The sequence below is a fragment of the Maniola hyperantus genome, chromosome 9 (genome assembly GCF_902806685.2).
Source record: "Maniola hyperantus chromosome 9, iAphHyp1.2, whole genome shotgun sequence".
In the NCBI taxonomy this organism is placed as follows: domain Eukaryota; kingdom Metazoa; phylum Arthropoda; class Insecta; order Lepidoptera; family Nymphalidae; genus Maniola; species Maniola hyperantus.
Genome location: NC_048544.1, coordinates 8,044,900 through 8,072,194, shown reverse-complemented (window position 1 = coordinate 8,072,194; position 27,295 = coordinate 8,044,900). Strand labels below are relative to the sequence as shown.

The window sequence follows — 27,295 nt, the reverse complement described above, 5'->3', positions numbered from 1 at the left end:
TTTTCAATTTTTTAGCTCAAGGTGACCTTGCTATGCTATTATTTACTTATTAGTCGCAGCCGCTTCTATACTAACATGTCATTACTAGCCTGCGACTTCAACCGCTGGGATTATATCTAGTACGTAGGTAGTATGGAACACTTTTACACGATTTGTAGCAATGATATTAGAAGAAAAAGAGGTAGATAGGTTACTTATATCAAATTCGATGTTTATTAATGGCACGCTGCGTCAGCGCCGAAAGACTCAACACACATAAACGCATAGATAGTATTTTAACCTCACACAACAGAGAGTAAAGGACGGTGAACTAATAACCTCAGCTTCAGTTGCGCACGAAAAAGAGACGGTTATATTTTGCACTACCTCGTCCTGCACAGAAGAGTGGAAGAAGGACGGATATATGCCTAATAATGCGAGCGTAAAAGAGACGGGACGAGACGGTATACTAGAAACTCCAAAGAAAAAATAATCCGTAAAGTCTTTTCGGCTAATGCCGATTTATGCCTACACTGTAGTTGTATAGTAAAATAAAAATCTTATACTGTGGTATTTAATATATTACGAACTAGCTTTTTCCCGCGGTTCCGCTCGGTTTTAGGGTTCCGTGCCCAAGGGGTGCCAACGGGACCCTATTACTAAGCCTCCGCTGTCTGTACGTCCATCTGTCAGCGGGCTGTATCTCGTAAGTAGACAGTTGAAATTTTCACAGAATGTATTTCTATTGCCGCTATAACAAAAATAATAAAAATTAAATTAAATTAAATCCTTCCCTAAAACAGGAAATATGCACACTATTTGAATTGTCAATACTCAGAAGAGACCTATCTGTTTATTTTATATTCTTTGATCGGAAACTTTAAAATACGTACAACGATAACTTGATACGTACTTATGGCATGTGACATAAGGTCGAAATTGCAATGAGTTGCATTTTACACGAACGTACACGAGTTTGTTATTGTTAAATAAGTGAAAAATACGAATTATATAAAAGAAATAGTTTTACTTACGAATGAAATGTGATTCCTTGACTTTTGGAAACCTTGCTTGTGTAGTTTGTGCGGAATCTCATCACACACGACGGCATTTTCGGTTGTTTTGGGAGACGAAAACAAAATACACATTACTATCAACGACGTCGGCGATAGCGCGACGCCAGCGGGCGACTGAGCTCAGGTTTGCTAATTAGCTTAGTTTTAACGTGCCACTTGCGGTCCGCGTATAACGTATCTACCTATTTTCTTCTAATATCATTGATTTGTAGTGTAACTATTCCAAAGTTGTGACTATTGGAATTACGCAATCTATATAGTATAGGATCCCAGAATAAAACGACCTTCACTGAGCTGGTTAATGGATGAAAAGTATTTTATATCATGCTCAACTATGTTACGTAATAAATAACTTGCAAATGGGTTGACTAACTTCAGTCCAAAAAAATATATGATTAATTAACAATTCGATTTTTTTTAATTTCACTGGTTTTCAATTGTAACTATAGCGAGAAGATGATCCACAGTATTTACGAGTCGCTATCCTTTTTATTTTCACGGACAAATAGCATGCGTACTCACTTTCATTGAATGGACGAATTAGGTACACACAGCTGCAATGCTGTATCCTCTTCTATCGCATGGGATAGTTCGCTGGGACCTCTTTGTCGCACGTATTCACTCGCAGCAATATTTTACTTTTTAAAACTCGACAACCGGAATTCAGGACTGATTTTTCGCAGACAACCATATACCACCGTGCTTACAATGAAATGATCTTTATTTTAACTAATCTTGAATTCATTAACCAGACCAGTGCAAATTACTAGTATTGATTTACCTGTTTATACCTGCCTACCCAAGAGTTGTGACGGGGAAAAAATAGTCAGCCTATCGTTTGCATATTCTATAGGCTTCACACTTTCAATTGGTATGGAATTTGTCTACTTATTAACCAAACCAGTGATATGTTAAAAAAAACTGGCAAATTGCGAGTCAGGCTTGCGCACCGAGGGTTTCGTACTATAGTCGTATTTTTTCGTCATTTTGCACGATAACTCAAATATTCATTATTTATTTAATTCAAATATTTATTTTTTATTTATTTTTATTTATTTAAAGCCCTTTCATATGATACCCCACTTGATAGAGTTATCTTACTTCAAAAATTGAAAATACTAATTAGTTCATAATTACAATTTAATTTTTTTGTGTGATGTAACCATAAATTAACGGCTTTCAGATTTTTCCCCTTATGTCTGCTATAAGACCTACCTACCTGTCAAATTGCATGATTCTAAGTCAACGGGAGGGCTACCCTGTAGGTTTCTTAACAGACCGACAGACAGACAGACAACGAAGTGATCCTATAGGGGTTCTGTTTTTCCTTTTAAGATACGTAACCCTAAAAAGATTTAATTATTAATTAATCATATTCTGGACTGAAATTTTTTGGTCAACCCATTTGCAATATATTTATTGACATATTTAATTCGATATAAAATACTTTTCCTCCATTAACCAGCTCGATGAAGGTCGTTTTATACACTTATCTTAGACTAATAGGAGTAATATTTGTTGGATAAAACAGTTCGATTAAACTACCACTGTGAAACATCGCATCTGGATTTCTTTTCAAAACTAGATTTGCTTTTTATTCGAAACGTAACATATTTTTCTTTAAAAGAATAATTAATAGTGTAAGTCCCGCAAATTGCTAATGCGTGTGGCCGCCATTTTAGTGACGGCCAGCATTAGTCTGAAGTTTTGAGGTGATGGTATATTTTTATTTTGGCTGACGTCAAAATTACGTCATTTCGATGTTAATGAGACATAGTTCAAGCGCAATATCAATTTGCGGGTTTTATTAGGTATTATGAACAAACGCAAACCATACAACATAACATTTTATTTGTTGTACAATTAATTTTGTGCTTATAGCTCCGGGCGTTAGTAGTTATAATTTCAGTTTAATTGTGATATTCTCAGCGTTCATTTGTGGGAATACAGAACAATTACATTGTTGTTCTCGTTTACGCGAAATGTGAACTTCGACTCATTATTTTTTAATAATTTACGTAATATAACCTCAAAGGTGTTGATGGCAATAAAGTATTTTTTTTGTTCCTGTAAAATATATTTAAACGTACAAAAACAGGTATTTACTACATTTGCTTAAATGGTATTCTTAGGTTATAATAGTAATTTAGGTTTTATATCAATTGTTATAATTCTTGAGTTTATATTTATATCGATGAATCCAGTTTTACTCACGCATTCTTGAGTTTATTGGTTTGTCCTCCAATCACGCTGCAATGGAGCAACGGATCGACGCTAAATTGACATGATTGTTTGGAAGTATAATTTAAAGACCTGGAGAGTGACAAAGGCTAGTTTTTAGTCCGAATAATCAGGAGTTCGCATGAGATTTCTAAAAACATAAATCCACGCAGATGAAGTCGTGGTATCAGTTAGTTTACTAATACTTAAAATAGATGTTACACAAAAACAAGTATTTATTTTAGCCGGCTGTTTGTTTTGTGTTTTTTATCTATAAAGAAGAAGAAGAAACATATTAGGTATATTATGTTTGTACAGTAAGCCCCGTTTGAAGCGGGTGTAAGTCATATTATGAGACTCGTAGACAATTAAGGACGTGTGTTTAATATTAAAGATACTTCTAAATCAAACAGTGATAGTCAGTCCCATCTTTACTGTAAGGGTATGTGGGATAAAAGTTCAGAGCCCCGACCTGATTGGGGCCCCAAAATAAAACCCAGTGCCTGTGCAAATAAAGAATAACATACTTAATTTACTTACTGTGTTTAATTATGGTATTACATAGACTATTTTAGGTTTTCTCTGACATCATATTTTATTTTATTTTTTTATTTTATTGTACCTATGTTAATAGTAACTAAATGTGTAACTGACACTTTTGTAAAATTGCGCGCCATTGATGGCAGATTGTAATTGGACTTTTATATTTTTAAGACCCTATATATATATATGAATGTATTAAAAAATCACTAAGTAAAATAATTTAATACTATATTATTAATTATTTTCATCACATTAAATAATAATAATAATAATAAATATAAATAATAAATATATCTATGTACATACAATTTTGCAATTATTAAAAAAAAATACATATAATATCGTAATAATAAATGCGAAAGTGTGTTTATTCTCTAAATGAAGGACAGACCATTATAGAAGGACACAGGGAATTGAAGAACGGAGAAACGGATTGACATGATTTTGAGTACCTGGAGAGTAACAGTACCCGTAGTACAAGATTTTACGTCTCACCAAACGAAACCAAATTCGAGAGTCGAAATACTTCCGCGGTACAGTAAAATGGACCTAAACAGCCTTGAATTGAAGTCAAATATTCAATGCCACTGATTTTAATTTCGCAATGTTTCCGCTTGGAGCGCTGGCTGTAGAAGTGTAGACAAACTTGAGCTTTAAAACAAGGCATTTAAGATCCAGTTTACTGTAACGCGGAAGTATTTCGACTCTCGAATTTGGTTTGGTTTGGCGAGACGTAAAATCTTGTACTACGGGTACTGGCCGCTTAGGTAGGCGATGGGTTGATGATAATAACAAAGTATTTGTTCTGAAAAATTTATTAGAAATCGAAATTTTTTCGCTTGCAAGATATAAATTCAAGCTCACTTCGCGCCTGTTCACTTATATTATTATACTATCGGATGCCTAATACTGCGTCCGCGTGGATTTACGGTTTTAAAAGCTCTATGATTTTCAAATAAAAAGTAGCATATGCCACTCATCAAATCTTTAAAATTGCATGCAAAAATCACTTCCATCCATTGCTGTGTTGCGGCGTGATTAAATGATAAACCAACAAATAAAAACGCTTTCGCATTTATAAGGGTAGTGATTATTTACTTTCTGACCGCTCCGGGGGTCAATACAACAAAAAAATAATATAACAGAGAACGGGTGCCTCACTTAATGATACAGTTTCGGGTTTCCGACGGGTTTACTCTGCCGCTGCCCAGAGCTTATTTATTTTATATTCACCTCAAATAGTATCTATTTAAAAACCTATTTCAGGCCCTAAAAGGCCACCAAACTCTGCATTGCCTAAGATGGCTTTAGTGATAATCTATCTATCTTAGTTTGTTTATTAACAAACCCATCACATCGGCGGTGTAAATAGAGCCATTGCCTTTGCGGTTTTGCAATCTGTGGTCATTGAGTCATATGAAGCCTTCGAACATCGTGGAGTTACTTTACTTTAAAGGCAAATGTTAACCTATATCTAAAATGAGAATCCAGTTAAATGCATTACTTATTTAAACTATAGGTATTAGTTTATAACTTTTGTAGTAGGTAGTCATCTTAGAATAACAACTCGGCAGTCATCTAAAATAAGCGAAGTTATGTTCGTAAAAAGAAATTCGTCATTGTAAATTTAGGATTTTGAAAAATCCCCTAGGCAGTCTTTGTTTGTTACCCAGGATTAAAAGTAGCTCATTCCTTACTCTACTTGTCCGTAAATATCCCGTCAAACTTTGACGTTTCGAAGATTAGTAACAAACTGATAGACAGACTGTTCGTAGGTGTCTTTTATTTATTTACATCTAACAGACATGCGCGATGTATTCTTATTTCTTCTTACAAATTGTGCTTAAGTGGTTCCAAAGTTTTAGTAGTAATGAACTCTTTATTAAGCAGTAACAGCCAGATCCCTCAGTCGTTATTTGCAGTGTACTGTTGCTAAATGCTGTAATTTACTATTAAGAGTTCATTGACAAATTCTGTTCAGGATAACAGATTATTCGGAGCGTAAGAGTTGAATAATTTTAGGATAAACATACATTGATCATTATTTCAGCAGAGTACCTATCCCATTCCATTATTTCATAACTAACTAGCTGAACCGCCCCGGCTCCGCTCGGGTGGAGTTGAGAAAATTGAGGGGGAAGTTGAATTAAATTTTTCTCTCCGTAAGAACCATCCTCGTACTTCAAGGAATATTATAAAAAAAGAATTAGCGAAATCGGTTCAGCGGTTCTCGAGATTTGCGATGAGTAACTCATTCAGCGATTCATTTTTATATATATAGAAAGATATTTTCTATATAGAAAGATTATTCGGTTCGGTTTTTAGGGTTCCGTAGTAAACCAGGAACCCTTATAGTTTCGCCATGTCCGTCCGTCTGTCCGTCATTCCGTCCGTCCGTCCGTCCTCGGTTAATCTCATAGACTATTAGTGCTAGAAATCTGTAATTTGGCATGGGTATAAACATTAATCACGCCGACAAAGTGGTAAAATAAAATTTTGATAAATAATTTTTTTTAGGGTAGCTCCCCTACATGTAAAGTGTGGATGATTTTTTTTTTCTCGTCTATCAAACTAAATTAAAAACAAACTAAGTATTAGTAAAAATAAAAGAGCCTAACAAACCTATAACAATTTGAGAGAATCAATAGACAAATAAAGTAAGTACATCAAGATACCTACTACATACGTAGTTTCATAGTAACATAATTTGGAAGTAATAAAGGAACAGTTTATTCAGCAAGTTTTTTATTCCTCTTTTATTGAACTGCGGACATAAATCGTTTCACTCTGCATATAATATTATATATGCAGTATGGCTAAGTAATACGAAATACTTCCTCAAAAATTAATGTAGAAAATGTATGTACTCATTTTAGAAAAATAAAACGTGTATTCTATGTGAACTTACAGATGGTATACCTATACTCCGAAGAAAAATGAAAGTAAAAAGTAATAGGCAATATAATGAATGTCTTAGTAAGGGAAAACCTTCTTTTAATGCGATTGTGGATCCATGGGAACTGCCAAGTGTTGAGTCTTAGAATTCCTTTTATAATTTTTCTAGAAACCTTTCTATAGTGTAGTCAATGAAGTCAATAAAACTTCTACACATTCATACCTATCTAATAATGTACAAAAATCTATAATAAGTTGAAAATTAGTCGATGAAATGCAAAAATATGAGCACAACGGAGAATTATTTTAATCCGAAATTTTCAAAGAATTGTTCCTATCGATCGATCGATCTATCCCGTGACGTTTTTTGTGATCAGACTTGACCAGATCACATTTTGATAATAAACTGTTTAATTTACAAAGCAGCGCGGCCGCAGCACTGTAGCAGCGCTGCCACCGCGCGGCCACTTTACGGCGAAGCCACCCTAAATCGAGTGTTTAACTTTACACTTTGAAGATAAATCGGTCGATTTCGATTTGAATTTGTACGATAAAAGAGTACGAATAAGTAATTCAAATCACCTGTAATTCGGGGAAGCTTTGTCTCACGATGAGGGTCCATAGATTGTACAGAACGCAAATGGTGATAACCCAGAGCCAGTAGAAGTAGAAATTTTCATCAGGGTTGACAACAGTACGAGGCACTCGAACTTTTCGTCGCCTCTGACGGTTGCTTGCTCTATGCTCTCCTGTTGCCCCTTCTGAACCGGTATCTTCTATCTGAAGAAAAAATGCATGATTATCTCAATTATTGTAAGTAATTTTTAAATCGACTTTGATTTCAATATGATGTATTGTAAGTGCTTTTTTAATTTTAATCATCACAATTCGTATATAGCCAAAAAGTTGTATTTTACATGTTTCATTTATTTTTGTTTTTAACATTGTAACTAAGCTTTTAATACATCTTGAAAATCTTTTAAATTCTACTTGAATTACAAAAATACGGGATGTCTTAATAATTGGATAATTGTTTATAACTTGTATTGATTGACTCTTACAGTTTCCTGAGTCTCTGGTATTTGTCGCGTGGAAAACCGTTTCAGGAAGGAATCTTCTCTCTTCAACGGTGGCTTCTTTTGGATCGCAGAACTCAACTGCACCGTCGTCCGTAGCTTCATCCATCGTTGGTTCGACTTTGTTCTGAATAAGGCCACCGCAACAAAATTAATCAAAACTATACTTACGTACTTTATTAATGTTATCTTAACTTGGCCTTATAAATCAATTGAAGACCTTTACTCATTGTTTGGAAAAGGGTTCACAGGAAAAGTTACAATGTAAATAATTAAGGATTAACTTTCTGAAGAAGCCATAAATAAAAATCTTTATTCATCAAATCAATGTCTATAGAGATAGCAACTGTGTTAGAGTAAGTAATTGATGAATAAAGTTTGTTATTCAGCATATCCGTTTGGTGATATATCACATCCACATAGCCCGATTCACATTCAAGATTTTTCATTGCTTCATAAGTACGAGTAAAATATGACTCAAAACGATAGATGATAAAAGTGGTAATAGATGATGTGGCTTTATCGATACTTCCGGTTATCTGTATGATTAATTGAAAAGTATTATTTCGTCTCGAAAAGATTGAGCATGCTTCACCAAACAGAGTAGGTTTATATAGGCATCAGTTTAGCAAGTGTCTATTTGTTTCTATATTTTTAAGTGTTATTTTTTGTGTTCATTTTACGTGCACAAAAATAAACACAATATTCTAAGTTTATTAACATGCGGCATTGCATTAGTAAAACAAAATTTAAGTACACGCAGAAAAGTAGGTATCAGTCTGTACAGTAAAATCATTGAGCTCCTAAGAAACGAGATATCTAAAACTAAATACTAAATTGATTCTAAAATCAGGATCTCTAAGACTTATAAATCTATTTGAATATAATAAATATGAAACGACCAGGATGCATGAAATTAAACAAACAGTAAATTAGACTTAGATAATTTCCCAAGAGACAGTGTGAGTAGAGAAAGTAGAATTATTCATAGTAAAACTATTTTATAGACACAATAATCACAATAAGAACACAATAACCAGTCATAAAGTACCATTCTCGAAATCCTAAACACAGAGGAAATAGCACATTAGTTTGAAATGATAAACAAACACTCAATAAATACAGTTGGACAACGATGCGGGTTACCGTTGTCTTCAATCTCATCGAACCTCTTAATTTTCCTGAGTGCCTGGTAGTATGCCATAACAGCTTGGACGTGTCTCCATTTATGGCCTGGTTTGTCTGAGTTAGATCCTGGTCTCTCTGAGTCCTGGATGGACTTGTGAGAGCTTGACGAGCTCGATGCAATGATCGGTCGCCTATAAAGGGATGTTTGTGTTACACAGAGGCAGTTGTGTGGTGTCGGTGACTAGTGGTTGCTTTGTAATGAGCTTCACACCACAAAATATCGAGAAAATTTTAAAATACACCACTAGTTTTTAATTACATAAAAAATATAAGGGCGAATGCAGGAAAAGTTTAAATGTGAAATCAAACATTTTTTACTTTAATTTAACAAAATGTGAATAAATATGTGGACTCACTAAGTATATACTTACGCTACGAATAACTAAACATCATGGCAACGCTGCGCGTCACGTGTACGCTAATAATATTTTGAACGTTCATTTCTATATTTTTATGGATATTTTAGTACAAACTGTATAATGTGTTACTTAAGAAGTTTGATTTCGAATTCTGACTAAGCAGATTTTTTTATAGAAATTAAGAATTAGTAGTGTATAAATAAAAAATCTAGTGACTAAATTACAATAATTCTTAATCCGAATCTGATTTCGTGAAAACTTCTCGTCTTGATGGTATCATTTTGATTGGACCATAATATTTATTCAACACGAATAAGTGACCTGAAATTTTACTTGACAAAATGGGTGCGAAACTCAACTTTGAACTTGGTTTCAATGTAAGACGTCACGGAAATAAAAATTATCATGCAGAATATAATATACAAAATATCAGCCTTACTAATTAACTTTTGGGACTATTTCTATCGTACGTGATGCGCTGTAGCATAGTGTTATCCACATGAGCTGTGCAGGTCGTGTTCTAATTAATTAAATCAAATAGGTAACTATGCATAACGCACATTGACTCTTGTGAGCACCAATTACGTAACTGTTATTCGAGAAGCATTGGTACAGTTATCAAATTCTATTCGTAAAATTGACATCACACTTAAAAGTAGACTTTGCTGCGATTGCGAAACGCAACTGCAACATGCGGCGTTTTGGAGGCGACACTTGCGCACAGATTTGTAGTATTTGAGATGAGCGACGACGCGAGGCACTCGACACTTGCATATACGATGATGCAACACATCGGCTGAGATCTGGAGAGTACTTTGGCTTTGCTCAGACTTACCTGATTTTCGCTTAAAATGAGACAGATTTATGTCAGCGAAACGTTGTCTCGTTTTCAGTGTCCTTAGGCTGAGCAAAGTCAAAGTACGTCTCAACTTTAGTTTCACGTAATGCCGTCGTGCGTCGCGGTCTCGTACAGCAAAGTTTATCCTAATAAAGCGTTTCTTTGAAATCAAAGCTTGTTGGCAACTTGAGACTTTGAGAGCTGTACCAATAAAAATCGCATACGTAATCGACGTTTACGTGCTTCGCTATCGATAAGCATTTGTAAAGCTATTGATGCCTTTTCCTTGGGCACTTACATATCTTCAGGGGCCTCATTAGTAGAGAATGGTGACAACTTGTTCAACAACCTATATCGGGAAAATGATCTGTTTAATTTGTGCTACATATACAGATGTTATAATTGTTATATTAACTAAATATGGTTAGATATAAAAGCCCCTAAAAATAAAAATAAAGAATATTTTCTATATCCGGTTTAAAATTTGTATAAAAATAATAAACATTTTTGTCTGAGCTGAAACTGATTCTATATCGAGTGCTGATATCTTGCTGAAACGGTTTTGTTTTTAAGAGTAATTACTTTGTACAATTGATGTTTTATTAATAACAAGTGGATACCTTGTCTGTGCTACTATGCTAGAAAAAGAATATCCCTAATGCATTGGTTAAGTGGTCTAAAACCATCTTCGCAAACTGGTTTATTTAGAAAGGTAATAACCTTTCTAAATGAACCAGTTTGGGGTACATCATCGGTTGGATGGTTTCAAAGTCTATAACGGACAGACAGACAGACAATAAAGTGATCCTATAAGGCCCGGTACCCACTTAAGCGGAGAGAAGAAGAGATGCGTTCTGTCAACCAATCAGATTCAAAATAGATGACGTGAAAAATTATCACGTCATCTTTTTAAAATTGGATTGGTTTACTATACACATCTCCTCTGCGCTCCGCTTTCGTTTTTCCTTTTGAGGTACGGAACCCTAAAAATAGATTAATAATAGAAAAATATTATTACAAGTTTTAGAAAACAAATTATAATAGAATCGAAAATTCGTCAAACAATCAAAAGTTTGCCTAGTGGAGGTTGCTTTAATCAATAAGGCCGCCTCTGCATACAATTGTTTTTAGTTTCCTTGTTTTGTGTGCAATAAAATCTTTCAATCTATCTATCCATCTATCCTTTGACATGATGATATACCACGTAATAACAAATTGCAATCCGATCGATTCTATTTAACTGCTTGGCCGAAAGCGATTTGCAATGCTGACGTAGCGGGGACGGCGCCGACTCAGCGGAGTTTTCTGATAAATAGGAGACTGCTAATAACAGACGTAGGGAAGAGGGTACATAATATTACGATAAATTACTTATTCAATATTGAAATAATGGGTGATTTCAAATTAAATTCGGAAATATAATTGGTTTCCTTTTAAATTTCGTCATTCGTCATACCTTGCGAATTGCGACGTAACAAATAAGTATGATAATACAAACCAAATTTAAAACAATACAAAGTACGAATTGCCAATGGAATAAATATATTTTATGTAGAGCGTAGCGAAACCAATAATTTATAGTAAACACAAAAGTCAACTGAGAGCAGTTATATATTGACTATTGTATCAAGGCTACTTTTGACCTTCGGACTTAAATCCGAAAGGTCGCCGGTTCAAACCCCAACCTTTGCACTATTGTCATACCTACTCCTAACACAAGCTTTAACCTTAGTTGAAGGGGAAAGGGCAATATTAGTCATTCTAAAAAATCCATGTAAAATAGAGCTACCTGCGTCAAATGTAAAATACCTACCTCTGAGCAATACATGATTGACGCCTACCAGTAATGACTTCTATGTAGAAGTCATTGCCTGCCAGTGACGTCGAAGCCTCGACGTTTTGTTAGAGGTTCCCTGTCGTGAACTGTGCCTCGGTCACGAGAGTTAAGAACCACATCACTGGAGTCAAGTGTTTGAAAATAGAAATAACACTTGACAGATAAAGGAATCCCAAATAAACGATTGTTTTTAATTATCTACCGAATATTTATATTGGCTTATCTGCTTAGGCAGAGCCCTCAGAACTTTGATTAAACATAATACCTACTTGAAAACCAGCTTCTGGAATTGGCATTCGTGGTAGGGATTAAAGGCTAAGATCCATAGAGAGTACATTGACATTGCTAAGACACAGTAAAACGACAAAGATTTTTAAATAAATCTATCTCGTTGTAACTCTGGCTTAAGTCACAGCGAATTCAAAGTGCAGTAGCCGGCAAGAAATATTGTACATCGACCTTTAGAATGAGATTTCGGCTTTGTAGAGCGTTGCCTCTGTCACTCGTATGATACCTATGTGACGTTTTGTCGGTCTCAGCGACAGAGACAACGCTCTACAAAACCGCTTTCTCTTCTAAAGGTCGATGTACACTATTTTCTGCCACGTAGGTACTGTACGTTCTATAGATCTCAGCCTGCGTCGTAGTCATAATACGTTTAGGAAGGAGTGGCGTCCACTAGAGACGGGTCGAGATGGCAATCGGGGTATGAGGCGGGTGGACGCCCCGCACGTCACCCGCGCCTTGCCGCATCTGGTAAGCTCGGGGACTGTGCGGGTGTGCAGGGCGTTCCTTCCTCGATTGCCATTTCAACCTGTCGCGTACTATGTCCGTCCCTCCACGCCTCTAGTAGACGTATTTTTAACCGACTTCCAAAAAGGAGGTGGTTCTCAATTCAGCCCTTTTTTTCCATAATATAAAATGTTCAGCAGGCGGAGTTTGCATTTTTGTTTACGGAGAGGAATCTTCTAACCATACCCGTTATGTAGGATTCTTACCCACTAACGCCCCCTCAGTGGCCACCCTCAGCTCTTATTGGAGGCTCCGAGATCTTTCATAAACACATTGGTGCCCCCCATGCGCGTCGCCTATTGGGACCTTCGCTTATCGCTCTGAGGTATGGCAGCTTGTGCCCTAGCAAGCTGCCATCTTCCAGAGGTCGCATACGAGATGGTAAAGTAAAAGTGAACGGCTGAGTCCCCACCCCAGCCGCTCGCGGCCCTGAGGTCCCTTCTCTCGGGACTATAGGATAGATGAATCGGGTGGTGATCAGTTCCACCCTGGCGTCTACGTCTACGAGCAGGGTCGCCTCGCTCTCGAACCTGCTCAGCGCCCTCTCCGAGAAAAGAAAGACGCGTGTCTTTCTTCTTTTTGCAGTCATTGTAAATCGACCCTTAGTTTGTAAAGTGCTAGGGTACCTACCTGCACCTAATTTTCTTCAACGGTAACTAGTGCTAATTAGGCAATTAAGTGACCGGTCACACACGAGGGATGGTCATTATATAAATTGCCCTTCCGATTCCAAAAGATACGGTAGGATCGTGATCGCGATACTAATTTGGTTAATGGTTCCTTCTTGAGTTTTTACAGTTTCTTCTTACAACTTTGATTTGTTTTTAAAACGAATTCAAACGTCTGCTTTGATTGAGTTTATCGACATATTTGAGGTTATGATTAATCCATGGTTAATCAGTTAGGTACAGTCCGTATCAAATGACTCCTCACGCGCCGTTTTAACTCTATGGGTCAACTGTCATGTCAAAAGTACGGTTCACCTTGAGGTTCACCTTTAAAATAAGGACTAAAACTTTTGATATGAAATTTGACACAAAAGTTAAAATAGCGCATGAGCAGTTAAATTTTACGCGTTATAGGTATAACACAGTAGGCTTCGCCGTAAATATCTCTCGTGTCAATGTCAGTAGCTGCCCTTATTACAAGAATGAAATAAATCGATAAACTGAATCGGCTTGTTGCATAAAATATTTCTCAAAGCAAAGATGATTCATTTCACTTCTAGTGCTTGATTTATTCGTATATTATCTATATAGTATATTCTATTCTATACTATCTATACTAATTAATAAAATTGAAGTGTCTGTCTGTAATTTCTAAATAACTACCTCATCGTCATAATATTAAGCTCATATGATTATTTGAACTGTACTATAACTGGATCACACGTTTTAAAATTTTTGTCTGTCTGTCTGTTTGAACGGATTAATCTTCGGAATAATTTCACGAAGAGTACAACAGATGATGTAATGTAAATGATAATGTAATACGGTATTTTACAAAAAACCTAAAAATGTATACAGAAGATAGTAGGTATTAGCAATTAGCAATCTAAAAATGATAATTTCAGTTTATAAAATTATATAATGAGTTTCATAATTCATTTTAAAGATTTCATTTTTTCATCTCTTCTACAAAATATTCTAAGCGCACGATGACGCCATCGGCCATGATGAATTAATGACGTCACATGGATTGAAGTTGTGAAAATGTGTACTATGAAAATGTCATTGTTTAATAATCCGTGTGACGTCATCACAACTCATGAACCTAAGAAGATGGTGGGAAGCGTTTTCGCTGCGAAATTTGAAATGTAAAATTTAAATGCATTTTTACTGCACTTATCGATCAAATACATTTTTTGGTAGTTTGTTATCACTGTAGGATTTAGGACCAAATTAAAACACTTTTCAAAAAAGGGTGAAATACCCTATAATGTTCGATCTAAGCCTGAAGCAGGTGTGACTTTAAGTAGTAGTTAAAGATTTCAACCTTTATGTGCCACTGTAAACTTAAGTTAGTATTTCAATGCTTGCTTTTCCTGCTTCTTTAGTGGAGGGAGGGAGAGCCGTGCATATCGCATTCTACTCTTCGTAGGTACCTAGATATTTTGTATGTTTTAGCGGATTATCGTGAATTAAGCTTGTGATTCCATGTAATTAATGTAACCAATGTTTATGCACCATAGCCACTTATCTACCACGTTGCCACACCTAGTCGGAAATTCGAAACCTAAATCTAGGTAGATTCAATTTCGCTGAAAGCTTGTTTGATTCCTGTGTTCGGTCTATAGACACTATTGTTTGTTTTGCTTCTGTATTGACCATACAAATACTGGTAGGTTCAGATATTAGGATCGTACTACAAGTATATTCTAGGACTAGCTGATTCCTGCGACTTCGTCCGCGTGGATATACGTTTTTTAAAATCCCGCGGGAACTCTTTGATTTTTCGGGATTGTTGTCGTTGCTTGGTACCTACAATATGAATTCACTATGAACACTTCCTGAATCTTGATAACCCAGGCGGGCAGTAACCCTGCAGCATCAGGATTAAGAAGTTGAATCCAGAATTTTTTATGTGACCACGACGTAAACTTTTTTTGTTGATTTAAAAAAAATATTTGCAAATCGGTCCAGAAACCTCGAAAAAATCGATGTAGAAAAAAGAACCACCTCCTTTTTGACAGTCGGTTAAAAACCGATGACCTTGAAATATTTACGGAACAATCTTTAAAATATCCCCTTTCTAACAAAAAAAGAATGAATGAAATCGGACTACGCGTTAATGAATTACAACTCAGTATACATTATAACTTTCGTCCCCTCTCCTACGGGAACCATGCTGAATTTCGGGATAAAAAGTATCCTATATTCTTCCTCATAGTATGACCTCAAATCGTACCAAGTTTCATTGGAATCCATTCAGTAGTTTCAGCGTGATGCGCGGCCGTGATACAGACAGACAGACAGACAAAAATGAAAAAAATTACAGTTTTGGGTTCAGTATCGATTATAGAGTGCCCTCGAAAAAAAAATTTCAAAATATCTTCAATGTACAGAATTTGACCTGTTACAGTTTTATTATAAGTATATAATATATATATTGATTGATATATATATATATATATATATATATATATATATATAATATAATATATATATATTGATTGATATTGATATTGATTGATTGATGATATTGGTTACACTTTCCGTTTGATCGACAAGTTTGCACCTTTCAGTAAAATGATAGATTCAACATAGATATTAGGTACCCATAACATGACACAGACGGGTAGATACCTACCACGTTTAGTCCGCGATAGGTCGAGATGGCAATCGGGGTATGAGGCAGGGGGATGCCCCGCACACCCGCATGTCACCCAAGCTCGCCCGCACTGGGTTAGCGTGGGGGCTGTGCAGGTGTGCAGGGCGTTCCCTCCCCGATTTCCATTTCAACCTGTCGCGTACTATAAGTATTATAGGATTAAAATGTTTCATTTCAGAAATGAATTTTTTTGGAAAAATCTAAACCTGATACTGTATTTTGACCTTCAATGTTAACATTAAATAAAGAGCTGTAAAACTTTGTCAAAGTATTTTCTTTTACCTATTAGGTAGTTAACCAAATTAGCCACTCTGTCAAGGCGGGTAATCAAACCAGTGAGCTATAAAATAGTCCTTTGAATATAAAAAATAATATATCAAATTGATTCATGTTATTTGTTCCACCTAAACTATAATTCTAACTCTTGCTATAAGTAGGTACCTACAAAATAAAAAATAATATTAGCGGTAAGTACGCGGCTGACACTAATGTATAATACATCGGCCTTAACAAAAAGATAGCGGTCTTGTAGAGCATTATCTCTGTCGTTGAGACCGACAAAATCTCATATAGGTATGAGTGATAGAGACAACGATCTACAAAGCCAAAATCTCATTCTAAAGGTCGATATACATTATTTTCTGCCGCGTACTGTAACTAGGTATAGAACCTATTCACCTCATTCAGTTTAAGTACCTAGTAGTTGAATTTTAGAATAAACCTATCTTTTTGTGATAGTATGGCTAAAGACGTGAATGAACCGGCACCGTGAAATAAAGAAACCTTACAAATCGCTTTTTTCCCCTCTATTGAACTATGTAGGTTATGTAAGCATAATGCTGATTGGAAAAAGGTAATATGTTACTGTTTCTGCTCGTTCAATAAACAATATCCTTCTTGAAAGTTTCCTTCGAGGAATAATAGGTACTTTGAAGGTTAAATTGTTCTACTTGGTCCTACTTACAAGTTGTTTTGCTTTTATACGGGGTGTAACCAGAACGCTAGCAAAAACTTAGCGTTATTGTTATACTAGCTAAACACAATCCAATACCAATTATAACCATTTGCCTCATTTTGTAGTTTTAGTGATTTAGTATTTTTCAAATCCGCAATGTGTAGCGAGCAAAACTCTGGTCAATGCCCCGCCTGCGACGCGGCATTGACTCCGAGTGGCCTACTACGGAACGTTCGTTGACTTCTAGCTTCAGTCAGATGTTTTATTTGCAATATACAGTAAATTTTTACAAAATATAGGATTTTTTCATTTTTTTCTCGTTTTTTTGTGGTATGATATCACTAATCATCAGTACTATCACCTGTCTTCGTTTTTGCCAGCGTCCTGGTGACACCCTGTATGATACAAATATTGGTCAATCTGTTAGAATTTATCATTTATTTCTATTAATTATTATTATTAAAGCTTATTGCTATTCCTATGAGTACCTCATAGAAATTAGTAAAGACTAAAGATCAATTAAGTATCTCTTTCAACAAGGCTATGCGGTAAACTTATTTCAAGTTAAACAACGTTTACAAAGACCTATAATTTTAAGCACCGCTCCTATTAAATTAACGAGCACCCCGCGAACTTCCATTACCCTTTTGATCTCATCCAAATTGCGTTTGCATAGTGATTCTTAAAAAATACAAATCATGCTGTTCTAATTTTAGGATACAAAGACTGAATCTCAAAATTATATTGTAAATTATTTTTATTCTAATTTTCGCCCTTCTATTTTATTGAGTAGCAATAGATATAAATTCAAAAGGTTCTATGTAATCAAATTGACTGTCCTAAAAAGCTCTGTTGATCGGCAATTATCTATATATATCTGTGATTTCTTCTATTAGGTACATATCGCCATTTTTCAACTCTATTTTGATTATTTATTACCACAAATTAAATAATGTAACCTTTGTTACGTTTCCGTTCGTTGTTGGAATATGGCTATTTTAACCAGTTTCAAAAAAGGAGGATGTACGCGTAACCGATACGCGTACATTGGAAGCCCGTACAAGGTTTACCGGGAGCATTGATTGTAAGAGAGGTCTAAGGCTGAGATCTTTAGAGCGCACTTAACTTTGCTCAGACTTAAGATTGAGTTAAAACGACACAGATTTGTGTGAGAGATATACATCTGTCTCGTTTTAACTATGTCTTAAGTCTAAGCAAAGTCAGAGTGCGCTCTATAGATTTCACCCTAAGTAGGTACGAACTAGTTGAATAAGTTAAATTCGTTCGCAATAGTTCCAATTCGCAAATTCAGCACATTTACGAAAATGGCCACCGATAGAGAACGATGGAAATAGCCGAAGCAATCGAGACTGTTACTTCACCTGGACCACAATCTTTAGCGATGAAGGAACGATCAGAGAGCTAAACGCTAAAGCCAAGCAACAAAACGCAATGTTTGAACTGTGTTAACGTCTTTAGCACACCAGCGCATTTGTAGGTGGTAGATATGCCTTTCAGTTTAATGTCTTTACGTCAGGAGCATAAAGGCCAAAGTAATGATTGAAAAATGCTTCCCAAATCGATTAGATTGCTCTTCAGATGTTCATCTATTTGTGTACATCTAATAGTAATTAAAATATTAAAGTTTTCATATTACACGTAACAAGACGAGCTTATTGAAATTTTAATGGAATTTTAGATGAGTTGAAGGAGCTTGGTCTGATCGCGTGGATGGAATACACACTTGAAATTTTTATTCAGTTGAATGACGCATAATATTTTAATTAATCTTTGATGAAGAATTTGATACAATACATATTATATAAAGGAAACGGTACTAAGTTATTAATCCGTTTGTGTATTAGGTAATTGTCTAGGTACTTACATGTGTACCTACTTATCTCGTACTCGTATATTATTTTTCATTAAAAAAGTGTTTTGATGAAAACTATGTACACAAATGTAGTTGTGTCTATACAAAAATTATGGAGTTTTAAAGGAATTTTATTATTTCGATTTTCAAAAGTGCCTATACAATCCAAGCAAATTCTCTAACTTGAATATTATTTTAAACCTGGTAGAAGACTAGATAATTCAATCCAAGCAAATTTTCTAACTTAAATATTATTTTAAACCTGGTAGTAGACTAGGTAATTCTAGTGTGCGTGGTTTTAAAATAAAAGCAGAAAATATAGCTAAGAAAAAGGTGTTCAAACCTTATTTCAGAGTTTTATGCACTGCATTTTCTTATGAGCGCCAATACCTACAGAATGCGTTGCAGACAGGATCAAATCCAATACAAATAAGCAGAAAAGTAGGTACAAGCATCTCATAGTACCTTGAAGAAGAGCGAAGTGCATAATATTATAAGTACATATCTCTAGGTATATTCGCATCTATTGTTAATTTTAAGGGAGAAGGTACTATAATCACATAATACATTACTTACCTTAAACAAGGAAAATGATGTCCATAATTTCAGTTCTTTTAAATGCAAAACTATAGTGGGAATATTCATTACTCTTAACATGAAAATGATCTCTTTTTAGAACCACAGAAATACTTTTACCGAGAAAAGGTTTTTCTTATATTTTTGAAACCTTTACAAATCGAGGTCATTTACAATTTTATTATCTTCATAAATTGTTACAATTCATCTTAGTCAAAATTATATTTCTTACTATAAAGACTTGGTATTATTGCTATAACTATTAAAACTAATAATAAAAATTCATGATTTTAATTTGTGCTTATTTTTCAATCTAGGTATGCCGACCGATAAGTTCAATCAGGTTATTTATATAATTCACGAGAGCTTACCTTTGTCCAGGACTTTTGCTTTCATTGCTGGTTGCATTGTTACTAGAGTCATCGTCTTCTTCTCTGGAGGTTGCTGCTGACAAACCTCTTGAGGATCCCGCATTGGGATCACTGCCATCGTTTTCATCTCCATCTGGTGTTCTAGTAGTGCCTTCTTCTGCCTGAAACAAATAAAGCAATCTTTATCGTACCTAGTTGTATAACTTAAGACGTACTTACACTGGTATTTTTACCCTCCAACAAATAAACCTGGAATAGCGGTGGAATAGTTATACTCTGTTTTGTCTTTCTCTGTCATCAGTAATTTGACATTTGAAGGAAAAAGACAAAACAGAGTATAACTATTCCACCGCTATTCCAGATTTATTTGTTAGAGGGCTACAGTTTATGATAGGTTTCTGTCATCTTCTCTTAAAAATAGTACACAAAAAAATTACGAAAATGATTGAGTAGTCTAGTAAAGTTTGTCTTGACATGCAAACGGTAATATAATTACCCATTCTGAGTACAAATCACGAAAACTACGAAACAAGTTGTAATTCAAAAAATAAAAATACGACTGACCTGCCCAAAACGAACTAAAAAGGAAATGGCGCCATACAGCCACCATATTGATTAAAAAACATATGACCAGTGTCACTCGGGATGATGTAAGTATTCTAATGATACCCCATATATCCAAATCTGTTCTGGCATTTAGAAGTTGTGGTGGTAAAGAAACTCACATACACTTAACTTAAAATATTACACTCCTTGTTTTGGGCAATAGTGTTGGCGTTACTTGCTTACCTGTATTCTTATGAGTGGGATTCGTTCTTCCATGTTACAAGAAAACATTGCGTATTAATATAGTTAGCGGTGAACGGTCGGAATTCTTGCTCGTTTATTATTTTGTTTTGACACTTTACAGGACTTTACACACTTTACAGTATTATGAACTAATGACATCTTCTATTATATAAAAAAAAAGATTCCGACGAATTGAGAACCTCCTCCTTTTTTTGAAGTTGGTTAAAAAGTAGATGATGCCCGCGACTTCGTCCGCGTGGATTTAGGTTTTTTAAAAATCCTGTGGGAACTCTTCAATTTTCCGGGATAAAAAGTAGCCTCCCCTTCCTTCCCCGGGATGCAAGCTATCCCTGTACCAAATTTCGTCAAAATCGGTTGAATGGTTGAGCCGTGAAAAGCTAGCAGACACACTTTCGCATTTAGATTAGTATGGATATGGATGAATCGCTAAATGTGTTGCTGATCGCAAATCTCGAGTACAGCTGAACCGATTTCGCTAATTCTTTTTTTTATAATAAGTATTCCTTGAAGTACGGGGATGGTTCTTACGGAGAGAAAAAAATTTAAAAAAATCCTGAAAAAGAATCGATTGTTAGGCGGTACGAAGTTCGCCGGGGCGGCTAGTTAAAGATAATATTGAGCTGATGTTAGATATGATTTGTATGGTTATAGGTATAAGTGCTATACTTAATTTTAATTAATACTGCTCGGAAAATAATGTCAATTTTAAATCGCTCGCTGCGGTGGTCTCGATGAGGTTTTAGATTTAATTTAATTTATTTTAAAATGTTCCCAAAAATATGAAGTAAGCAATAAGTAGAATAATTATTATACTTGTTGTTTTCGAAACGATGATCGGGGCCGATTTTGAGCAACTTGAATTTGAAAATCCAAAAAAACAGTGTTATTGCGTAGTTTTAACACGTTAGATTGCACTTCTGTCGGCAGACCCCATCCCATATTGACTGTCGATTTATATTTGTTAACATATGAGTCTTTTTCAAGAAGCTTTAAGGAAACGCTTGATCTCTTCAAAATAATTTAGGCGTAACTACTTTCACTAAAAAATCTCTCAAGTCGTGTTTCATTTTATATTCATCATAATTCCCAGTAAAACTGTCACGGCGGGAAATATAGCAATATTTTTTGCCTCCGCCGGGACGGGAAGCTGGGATTCCACGTAATCCAATTCGATATCTCGTTTGAAGTTAAATGGCCTTTGCTATGTTCCGACGTGTTGACAGATTTCAAAACGTCATCTCGGTTAAAACCACGTGCAATTTATGGATTTTTCTTGGATTTTTTGTACAATTTTAACAAACTTCGATGCAGCAGCCCAAGTACAATCAGTGCGACATTTGTCACTGTTTTTTAACTGACTTCAAAAAAAGAAGGTTATGTATTCGACCCGTATGTATAGTACGCGACAGGTCAAAATGGCAATCGGGGAGGGAACGCCCCGCACACCCGCACAGCCCCGCGCTAACCCGGTGCGGGCGAGCGCGGGTGACGTGCGGTGTGCGGGGCGTTCTCCCGCCTCATACGCCGATTGCCACCTCGATCTATCGTGGACTATATTTATGTATTTATGTAAGCCGGCGATTATCTCGAAGATGAATGAACTTACTTTGTGTAGAATTTAGTTCACTATCGTGGTTTATGTCCGTACAAAATGACTCTATGGATTTTAACTCTATGGGTCAACTGTCACGTCAAAAGTATGGTTCACCCATCGAAATAAAATTTCTTTGGGTTCACCTTTAAAATAAGGACTAAAATCGTACTTTTGACATGAAATTTGACACAAAAAGTTAAAATGGCACGTGATGAGTTAAATTTTACGCGTTATACATACTTTCAATGTAACTAGGTATGTATCACGTATGAACGAAGTAATATGCATAAATTATACACTTATATCACCATTATTTATGATATGAAAACGAACTTCTCCGAGATTTCTGAACCGATTTCATTTATTTTCCTAACTCTTGAGGGGTTAGGATAAACTATTTGTACAATACTCTGAAACCTAAGGGGCTCAGGTAAGTACCTCCTACTGATGGTGAAAAATATTTCGGGAGCCTAGCATAGATTTTATCTTTGAACTACAAGTCCCAACTTCTCAATCTTGGTGTTGCAGGGTTACTTCCCGCCTAAATTATGGGAACTGTTCCCGGTAAATTGATATTGTAATTACCAAGCAACGACTTCATGATTGAATTTGAAATTCCAACTAATCATGCTGCAGGAGTACTGCACTACTAAATCGTGGGGATTCATGACTTGGTGCTGAAGTATCAAGTACAAGCATTGTTATCATTGCGCAATAATAACAATGCTTGTATCAAGTCAAACTCCTCAAACATGATACCTACTGTAGGTCCTTACTCCTAAGCCGTAATACTAAAAAGTTTTATTCATAAATCAGTGTACCGATTCTGCTCGGGCTGCAGGAGTGAATAATTGCCTCGCATGCAGAGTTCCGGATTAGGTTTCCAATTTACGACTGGAAAGTCACTTTTTCAATACTCAGTTTTGATTGAGCCTGTGTGGATTGGGTTTTTTTAAACCTTTGAAAAATATTTCACAGACTTTAGTTAAGTACTTACCTATAATATTATTACAATGGATTTAGTCTCAGTTCACAAAGCCAGAGACATATATGCCTAGTTCACAGATAGTTATGAGTTATGACCGATTCGCAATCAATTAGGTACCTACCTATCTACTTGTTCATAATTCGAGTCCATTTTGGAATCGCTCTCTTCTACTTCACGATAATACCTATGTTCAACGTTTCATAACGAACCAATTGTTTCATTTAACAATAATGTTGAAAGCTATAACTAGCTGATAATATTATAGTCCTACTAATAACCACTATTCCTGAAAATTAGGCAAATTATATGCACGTTACGGAAATTTTCGACCATCGACATACTTCAATATTGAGTGAGCGAGATCAGATTCAAGCTCCGTAATATCTTCTTGGGGAATCCTAAGCTTTATTTAATACTCAAAGGATTTGGCACGCACTTGTGGCTTAAGCAGCTCAGGTTACGTTTTGTCTTGGACTTATCTAACGTTAATGCTTTCGATTTATTGTCTCTAGGAATAATTTCAGTTGGCAGACATATTTTACGTATGTGTGTAGAAGTGTCTGAGGGATTTCGGGATTGTCTTGGATTATTTTTAGAAAAATATCTTGTAACTAAAGCAAATACTAACTGATATTAACTTAGTAGGTATTGTTTTTGACATGATATCCATTACCACGTCTGTTCAATATATTTTGTTCAGGTGTATATACTATGCTGCTATGTACTATGTAGTACTTACTCTATTTTTTCTATTTACTATTTTTTCTATTTTACTACTGCGATTCTAATATCATCATTATACTCGTACATCACTTATATCTTACACATTCAACAATTGACAGTTACAAAGTAAAAACCGGCCAAGTCAGGCTCGCGCAACGAGGGATTTTGGACAAGAAGACATCTCGAAGCTTCCTGAACGCTGCCCAACCGAGTTGGATTCGGCGGTTGACCTGTTTCTCGAAATTGGACCTACCTAATTGGTGGCAATGGGCAGGGCAGAGTAGCTGGGAGCCGCTGAATCCAGGCGGCGCAGTGTGGAAGTCCCTACAAGAGACCTATGTCCAGCAGTGGAGTCTATTGGTTGATGATGATGATGATGATGACCACAATTTAATTTTTTTTGTGTAATGTAACCAAAAATTCCCGGTTTTCAGATTTTTCCCCGAATATCTGCTACAAGACCAACCTACCTGCCAAATTTCATGATTCTAGGTCAACGGGAAGTACCCTGTAGGTTTCTTGACAGACCGACAGACAGACAGACAGACATACAGTAATATTATCTCTATGTCATAGAACTCTATATCTATTAAGTAAGAAGTATATATCGCTTTCCGACATCTAAACGATCACGGATTGACACGGTCGATATTAGATCGTATCAAATGTCACTAAGCGGGCAACTTTGAACTTTAAGTTAACGTTTAATGGTGTAAATTACATTAACGTCGTATCTTGGCTTGGCTTAACACGTCGAAATGAAATTGACAGGAATTGATGGCGAGATTTCATAAGGGTTGAATGAGGGCATGTAGGTAGTCGGAATGTTTATTTGTTGCCCTGAATTTTCTGTCCTTTACCTTTTTATATTATATACCTATGTACCTGTTCCTTAGAGCAATGTGATGCTGAATATGTTGTTGCCTATCACAAAAAATTAATCTACGAAAATGCGCTTGAATATTAATTCAAATCCGTCTCTTGAAAATGTAACATCGTCTATTTTCATAGACCTATTATATTACTGCATCTTTTTTTGTACATTTTTGAACCATTATTTTTGTTTGAACGCGATTTTAGATAATATCAACTTAAAAGTACAACTAGTAAGCGAGCGACCGACCGGCGACCGGCAGTCAAATCAATTATTATTTCTTCTATTGCACTTTTTTTTAATTTGAAGAGCCTATTATAATGTGATATATAGGTACTTTAGGTATTACTGTAAAAGCTCGAACCAACTCGAACTACGTTAAATCCTAGGATTTTTTAAGGTGATATTCGGACTATTGCATGTCTCTGACGTATGTAAAACGTAGGATTTACTGAGTGAATTAATGATATTGAACCGTTCGGTTTTATAGTATTAATTACCTACTCCTATCCTGGGATCCTCCTACCTCGTAATCCTTCTATACGTAAAAATTTACCGTAGTTCGGGCTTTTACAGAAGCATAATATTATACATATCTGATGTGCAAAAAGTGGACGCACCGGGTGATTCGCACGGTTGCATAAGTTCCTCTAGCATTACTTCTAATACACCTATCAAGACTACGGATATCTACAGGAATCACGTGGAGAGGTGGTTTTTAATGGTACCAAGACTCGATTCCCCAGTCCCTACAGGCACAGAGTACATTGAATATACGGGTACCTACAGGCTAGAAGTAAATCCTATTCAAAGTTACGACACGGCAGACGATGCCGTGTGTTGTCCGCCTTAACCAGGTTAGAACTTTCACCCGGGATTTATGATGACCGTAAACTTGAAAGCTTGAAAGCTGCAACTATTTACAGTTTCGTATTTACTGTTTCAAAACAATAACGTCGTAAAAAAAGAACTTTTAATAGGCATCTTGGTATGCTTAAATATGTAAATCTGACACAGACTCAATTATTTGTTTCTAGAACGTATCTACAAAATTTCATTGAGTTAGAGTAAATAACATTCAAATGAGAATCAAACTACGTTTGTACGGAAAGTGCTGAGGAGCGCGCTAGTGTTACTTATCAGTTTTTACGATTATTAACTTATTTTAAGCGTTACGTTACGAAATAAAGTTTAATTACGTCAAAATATTTAGATGGGAATCCCCATGCACATGCTCGTAGCAAAATATTGTGAAGTAGGTATGCCTTAATTTAATATTAATTACTTTAGTAATTAATATGTAGTTACAAACTTTTCCCACATGACTTGCAAGTTTGCTATTACTTGAGTAATGGGAAAGAGCGGTTTTTCAAGTAGACGTTGACAAGAAGCGTTTGTTTTCTGGCACAATGTTAACAAGAAACAAAGTAAATAGCAAACTAAGCTTTGTGAAAATGTACATTGTAACAAAAAACGTGTTAACTGTAAATCCACTATCACACGCGTCTTAGAAATGGAATACCTACGCGAACTTACAATTTGTGATACGGGTACTTGGTTAGTTGGAGCGTATGTGCGAAGTTTTATTATGTCTTTGTTTTCAAATAGGTTTTGTTCAAATCTTTGGCTGGCATACGCGGTTACTCGAGAGATAAAGTCAGATTTCTCGAAGTTTGCTGTTTAAAATGAATTTAGAAAAGTAATGTACCTGTACAAAGTAAAAAATACCTATATTTTCGTTTCTAAGTAGAAATCCAAAGCCTCGCGTCCTATGAGTTCGGACCTAAGAGTTAAAATTGTAACGTGTCTTCCTTTAAATTTCAACACACTTATATTAATTTTTGACAAAATATTTGTAAAATAAATGATGACAGAATTCCTACGAGAATTTAAAAAACCAAAGTTCAAGCGAATAAAGTCACAACCACAAGCGAAATCTGGTATTTAATACTTAATACAATAGGTCCTTTTAAAACCATTAAGCATCAGTAAGCATTGAAATGTCTGCAGCAGACGTTAAAATATAATCGATAGGCTCAGAATCCCGTTTTAAATCCGACCCAGTTTTGCCAGCAACAGCCACTTCCTAAAGCGGTCAGACAGAGAAAGGTCGCTGAAAATCGTTTGTGATTTCAAGTTTAATCCAAGTAGGTATGAATGGTGAAAACTTTCATCTATGCAATAATAAAAACGGAAAATATCAACAATAGCAATAGACAATATGATGAGATGACCTCCCGTGAAAATCCACGTGGTTTCTAATAACCATAGCCATATTTATTACAAGCTTTTATATGCTCGCGACTTCGTCCGCGTGGACTACACAAATTTCAAACCCCTATTTCACCCCCTCAGGGGTTGAATTTTCAAAAATCTTTTCTTAGCAGACTTACGTCAC

The 27,295-nt window shown here is 35.6% G+C and overlaps 1 protein-coding gene across 12 annotated transcripts in view; it reads right to left on the bottom strand.

Annotated features, from left to right (window-relative positions):
• Nucleotides 1-27,295, bottom strand: part of LOC117985176 (uncharacterized) — a 211,660-nt gene that overhangs the window by 35,760 nt on the left and 148,605 nt on the right. For 6 of the 12 annotated variants that reach the window (XM_069500732.1, XM_069500734.1, XM_069500733.1 and 3 more), the window contains 4 exons: nt 19,909-20,069; nt 8,959-9,108; nt 7,775-7,916; nt 7,296-7,493 (listed from right to left, as the gene is read on the bottom strand). In XM_069500732.1, the coding sequence (XP_069356833.1) occupies nt 7,296-7,493; nt 7,775-7,916; nt 8,959-9,108; nt 19,909-20,069 (651 nt within the window). Of the gene's footprint in view, nt 1-7,295; nt 7,494-7,774; nt 7,917-8,958; nt 9,109-10,472; nt 10,524-19,908; nt 20,070-20,697; nt 20,860-27,295 lie in introns of all 12 variants that reach the window. The other 6 variants (XM_069500742.1, XM_069500743.1, XM_069500736.1 and 3 more) reach the window with 5 other exon arrangements.